This window comes from Pinus tabuliformis, chromosome 2_2 (assembly GCF_031772625.1).
Source record: "Pinus tabuliformis cultivar Carrire ecotype Pingquan chromosome 2_2, CPIR1, whole genome shotgun sequence".
In the NCBI taxonomy this organism is placed as follows: domain Eukaryota; kingdom Viridiplantae; phylum Streptophyta; class Pinopsida; order Pinales; family Pinaceae; genus Pinus; species Pinus tabuliformis.
Window position 1 is genome coordinate 563,555,439 of NC_142300.1, and position 6,554 is coordinate 563,561,992.

The 6,554-nt window shown below is 31.9% G+C and overlaps 1 protein-coding gene across 1 annotated transcript; it reads right to left on the reverse strand.

The window, feature by feature from the left end:
- Window positions 1-681: 681 nt before the first annotated feature.
- LOC149193908 (uncharacterized) lies at window positions 682-1,364 on the reverse strand. Its single transcript, XM_089407039.1, has one exon. The coding sequence runs from the start codon at window positions 1,360-1,362 to the stop codon at window positions 760-762; it is 603 nt and encodes a 200-aa protein (XP_089263165.1). The 5' UTR covers window positions 1,363-1,364; the 3' UTR covers window positions 682-759.
- Between the last annotated feature and the right edge of the window lie 5,190 nt (window positions 1,365-6,554).

Here is a 6,554-nt window from a genome sequence, read left to right on the forward strand (position 1 = left end):
ATAATAATTAATAAATAAAATAGAAAAATACTAATTAATTAAAATAAAAATTATATATAGATTATAATAAATTGATTATTATTAATTAGATTAAAATTAAAATTATTTAACAATGGAATATATTAATGGTTTATCGCTTTTCATATGGTACGTTGAGGAGAATAATATAAAAATTAATAAATAAAATAGAAAAATAAAAATTATATATATAATAATAATAAATTGATTATTATTAATTAGATTAAAATTAAATTAAAATATATTTAATAATTAAATATATTAATAACTTATGATTTAGTAAGAAAAAACATTGCTAAATTGTAGCAAGGAAAAAAAATATTTAATATTAACCATTATTACAACCAAACAAATCAGAGCCTATTTGTGTGTGGGATTTAATTCCTACTCCTCCACAATGATTTAATTGCCCAAATTTCCAATGTTAACCTGTGATTTTTCTACATTAACACATAAGTTGATCCCAATCCATCGACAATAAAACATCAACAACCACGTAACAACCATGAATATATATTTATACATTTTACAATTCACTAAGTTCAATGAATATATATTTACACATTTTACAATTCACTAAATTCCTTTTTTTGGATGCCTCGTATCAACTATATTCCCACGCAATACAAACGCTTCTCCCTTGATATGGCTTTTTGGCCAGAATGTGACCATATAATGGCGAAGTCCTTAATTCGCGCTACAGGCCAAGAAGCTTGGAAAGGAGACAACCCGATGCAAACCTCAGGAGGTTTCTTGGGCCGTGGTCATATGGCAGAACCTGCTAGGCTGTGGCTGGAATGACGTTCTCCTTCGCACGTGGTGTCTCGAGGGGCGTATGAGAGCAGTGAGAGCTCTTCTCACCCATTCTCCTTCCACACCGCCGATTCTTACCACCGAATTCGTCATGGCAGACCTTCTCGCATTTAAGTGAGAATGCACAGTAGAGGAGGAGGAGTGATTACTATTTCTATGAAAACTGCAGCGGAACGAACCTGGATGATTGGTGGGTGAACACATGCACGTCTTTCTAGGCGGAACACAGGGAATAGGCTTCATAGTGGCACCGCCTTTCGGTGAAACTGGAAGGCCTGCGGATCGAACCTGCGACGTGTATCTGTGCAGGCCCGAATTGATAGAAGACGAAGCGACGGCATGAGTTGAAGAAGAATAAGAAGAGTTGCCGCTGAAGGCTGGTCGAGTAGGCGGAAGAGTTGTGGCTAGAGCTAAGTTGAAAGTAGAGGAAGATGTTGGGGAACTAAAATGGCGCGTGGGAGAGTGGGATTTCGAAAGGCCAAGAGTGAGGGGCATCACAGGGGCGCTGCTAGATCTGCTTCTTGATTCCATTTTTCTCACAGGGAAGGGTAAGGTTTGGGAAGGTGGCAATCGACTTAAGCTCAGGGAAGGTTTGGTAGTGAGGCGGGCAAAGTGAGTAGATTTATACAAGTACAATTTACCCATCTACTGTCCTTGATTTATAGAAATACAATTTACCCACATGTGTCCCTTTTCCCTGACCTCCCCACTTTCGTGAATCCGTCGATGCTGATAGCATGACGCGTTATGAGAAATTGAGTGCAAAAGAATAGGGTAACATCCAGGAGAGGTAAGTACGAGGAAGGGATAAGGGTACGACATTTAGTCGACACATTTCCAGAAGTAGAACACGGATCGACATGCTGCTTGCGATGACCTCCTAGAGAATAGGAAGACAAAAGTTGTGGCCCTTCCTTTGTCCGCAAGTAATGGAGGGACCCTCCACATTACAACTAATAGTTTGCCAAGTAGTTGTGTGGAACATATATATGTGTCAACATGGAGTTTGAATCATGGATATTGCGTGTTGGCTTATTCAATTTCATTTACTACTCGTGAAACTTTGGATTATGACTGTCGCTCCTTCCGTGGAAGGATAACAAAAGGATTCATTTATTTTAATCGTTAAAAATCAACCTACGCAATCAGGATAACAAAAGGATTCATTTATTTTAATTGTTAACCAAAGGATTCATTTATTTTAATTGTTAAAAATCAACGTAAGCAATCAGGATAACAAAAGGATTCATTTATTTTACTGTTAAAAATCAACGTAAGCAAACAAACGAATATTATTTTTGTCTTATAAACGATATTTGACACAATCTCTACCTTATCCATTCCCTTTACACAATCTCTACCTTATCCATTCCCTTTAGAGGTGAAGCTTTACATTAATACAAATTAATTTATTTTTTATTTTTTTATTTTTTAATTATACATAAATTTATAATATAAATGTAGGGAATATTTTTTTTAATCTTTAAAAACATAAAGTCAAATTTAAAATAAAAGAAACAAGTGTTTGGGGCTATTGTTTTTTCTGTTTGGCTAAGAGATGGTTTAAGTAAACAAGTTAACTGCCCAAGACCCAAAGACATTCTTGCAGGAATTAAAGTTTGCTCTCTTTTAGACCACCAATAATGGGTAATTCCAAGTGGGGTGGTTTTCCTACAAAAAAAAGTAATGGTTGTTCACACTACTCGTTTGACAACTAAGTTATGATATGCTTTTTCAATATGTGTGTGTGTGTATGTGTGGTGCTTTGACAACTAAGTTATGATATGCTTTTTCAATATGTGTGTGTGTGTATGTGTGGTGCTTTGACAACTGACTTATGATATATTTTCCCACCTTGTAAAAATAATAGTATCTAGTGTTGTGATGCTAGGAAAGATGCCATGAAAATGTCATTATCTACTACCATGTGGATTCTCATTCTCTGTGAGTTCATCTTCTTATGAGATTAGTTCCAAAATCAACACGACTCCCTACTCCATTCACAAATCTAAAAATTACATGTTTGCTCCATTAACAAATCTAAAAATTATATTAGGCTATCAAGTTTATCAAAGTTATGGCCGGGATGGTAATAGGTAATACTGGATCAAAATATTTGCACCAGTGACACATTATGTATTGTTTCAACTAATCAAGGTGATCCCAGGTAATGTCACAAAGTTGAGATCATGTAAAGCATGCAAGAAACTTACTCATTTCCTATTCTTAATAATTTCACTAGCACGACCACTTTAATAAATGTGGTTGATATACCCAGATATTATGGTAGGGATTTAATATTAATATGATGTTAATTAATATAAATTAAAATTATTATATTATTATTATTATTAAAATTATTATTATTATTATATTATAATATTATAATAACATTAATATTAGGATTCAATATATTAAATTTTAAATATTAAAATTATAAACATGTTTTCTGAATTTAAGCTTTTGTGATCCATAACTAGATTGAAAAGAAATCTTTTGGTGATAATCACATAGGAGAATATACCGTCTATGTGTTTCGAACCGACTTGTGTGATTTATCTTCAGGATAAGATGAGGAACCAAATCATGACATCAAATAAATAGATGTAGAGATAAGTTTACTAGTTGTTAGAATATAACAACTAGTTTTGACTAAAGGAATCTTATTTATAGTAAATATATTTAAAATAAAGAAACAATTGATAAATAGCTGGAGATAATGAGTAAATTAAAAATTATTATTATTAATAAACATTTTAGTCAAAAGAAAGATATAAAATAAAATAATGATAAGGACAAACTGAATCAACCAAACTCAATATATAAAATGAATAGTAATAAGAAAATAAAAACTAAAACTAAAATATATAAACAAAATTAAAAATAATGGGTGAAGTTATTATTTTTATTATTGTTAGAATATTATTAAAAATAAATAAATAACAAACAAAATTTATTTGTCTTGAGAATGAACCACATTTGGAGGTTCGAAACATAGACCAAATAATACTGACGTGATTACTACATTATGGATCACAAAAGCCTAAAATCTAAATTTTATTTTTATTATTAATTTAAAATGAAGGTCTTCTAGAACTAACTAGAATAAAAATAATACAGTCAAACTTAATTGATATGAAAAATTAAAATAAAAATAAAAAAATGAAAAAAAAAAGAGTTTATAGTCTTAATCTTAATATAATAACAATATAATATGTTACAATTTAGTATAATTACAATAATAATTATAATAATTAATATTATTATACTATAATTACCATATATAAGATTAATATTATAACCCTAGGGTTAATATTAAACCCTAAGATGGATATTATAAGTCTTGAGATTAGTATTATAAACGGTAAGATTAATACTATAAACCCCAGTATTAATATTATAAACCTTAGTACTATAAATCCTAAGATTAATAACCCCTATGATTGTAAACCATAGGATTTATATTATAAACCCTAGGATTGTCAATCTTATGATTTATATTAAACCTTAAGTTTAACATTATAAACCTTAGGTCTTTAGATGTAGAACAAGTGGAAAAAAAACATGTTGGAAAGCTCTTGTGAATCCAAGTGATAAGAAGTTCAATCCCCCGAACATGTCTCACGAGTTGAACCTAAAAAAAAAATTATAAACCCTAGGATTAATATTATAAACCCTAGAATTAATATTATAAACCCTAGCATTAATATTATAAACACTAATATTAATATATCAAACCCTAAGTTTAATATATTACTGTGGGATTATAAACCCTAGGATTGCAAACCTTAAGATTAATATTGTAAACCCTAGGGTTATAAACACTATTTGATATATAATTTATTCAATTATACTACATACAATATCTATGTTATTTTCTTCTTATATTTTTCTTTTCAAGTGAGATGCAAGACATGGTGGTAACGTTTCTCATCTTTTTATACTTTTTCATTGCTAAAACCAATGAAAAAATTAATGCAAGATATAAACATGGTCAAAGTTGGTTAGTTGGTTACTTCCACAATTGAAGAATCAAAATATGGAAACCTAGGGGAGATAAAGAGTTTGATAGTACCCCAAAAACATAGACCCATACCTTAGTACTTTCTATGCATCCTCCTAACATGCAAATTCTACCACAAAGAATCCTTTGAAGCAAAGATATATGTCACCATTGTTGGTCCAGGTTGAAAAGACCCACTGGGGTATATCTTCTTATTTGGACCATAAACCATTAAATATATAGATAGTGGTTGAGGATTGGAGTTTATAGAATAGTAAATTTACCTCTTAAATATTGATATGTAGTGTTCGTGTATGATCTGACTTTTCGACAATATTGGGGCCTGGAAGGGATGAAGGTTGTTCCCTTTCAATATATTTTCCTCGAGACGCATCCTTGTCTGAGATAAATGAAGTTGGCTTTCCAAACCCCATAAAACCCCCATGGAGTCTTGAAAGCATAATATATTTGAGTTTCTAGAGATCCCATAATTAGATAGAAGTAACAAATCCTACAATTGTTTACCTCCATAGATCAGATGTTGAATAACTAAAGGGATTCCCATGTGGTTTTTTAAGTTCTAATCTAGAGATGCCACTGTATTAGAAACCCCCACCTAGATCGAGATCAAATTTTATTGTAGTGATTTAAACAAAACTTGAAACCTTACCACAAGATAAATATCTTCCAATATAATTTATGATCTCGAAGGAGTATGACTAGCCATAACCAAAACACCATGAACAAGGATTAAATTTGGCTTAGCAAAGATAGCTTGAGATCTAGATTTAGGGTTAGACATAGTAGTGACAAAAACCACTATAGATTAATATTTCCACCACTAAGAGGATGGAAAGAACAAGGATGATATGTTAACCTTCACCAGGTGACCCTCCTTGCACATAATATTGACTTTGGCATCACAAATATGACCTATCTGAGGAGGTTTCGCAATTGGGGCGTCACTTGCTTCAAGTTTAATCAGGGTTATATGGATAGAGGAGCCTTTCACGTAAAAAACCCTCAACAATGGAAAGGAGGCCTTGCAGTTACAGAAGCCTTCAAGGGAGTTGTGCACTATGCCTTTGAAGAAAAGTGTAATGTCAATGATGACTTTATTTTTTTCATCTTTTCTTAAAAACAAAAACTAGTTAGTTAAAATTTGAGATTATTGATGACCTTGATAGATGTAATTTTTTAAAGAAATTATGTGTGAATGTAGTTAGGGAGTATTTAGTAAAAATGTATGAATTGCATGTTTTGTTTTTTTCAAAAGAAAAAATGAAATAGTAATTTTATATAATTGTTCCATAAATATACCAAGGCCACTCGAGGGAGTTTGAGTCTCTTTCAGCCAAGAAAAGAAAACAGTCAAGGAAAAAGATCAGTTATCCCAAGAAAAGGGGAAAAATATAACTAAAAATGGGAAAAGAGTTGGCTGGAGAAAAAAGAGAGAAGGTTAATAGCGGGAGAAAAAAGTTTTTAACCTGGTATGTATTATGAAGGAGTTGATTTCGGAGAGAAAGATAGTACCAACCTAGCACTAGTGGGAGATAGACACTGGTGAAATCCTTGTGCAAGGCATTAATATGCTTAGGGTATATCAGAACCCCTTGTCCGTGAAGGGTACTGTGAATTTGGCTGAAAGAGACAATAGCTCTTGGGTAGCTAGATCTTCTGCTAGCTAATGGTTTGGTGGCATGAGAGACCCTTGAAATTT

What these genes read in the sequence shown, in the direction of transcription:
- LOC149193908 (XM_089407039.1), bottom strand. Translation starts at nt 1,362, where the DNA reads ATGGAATCAAGAAGCAGATCTAGCAGCGCCCCTGTGATGCCCCTCACT.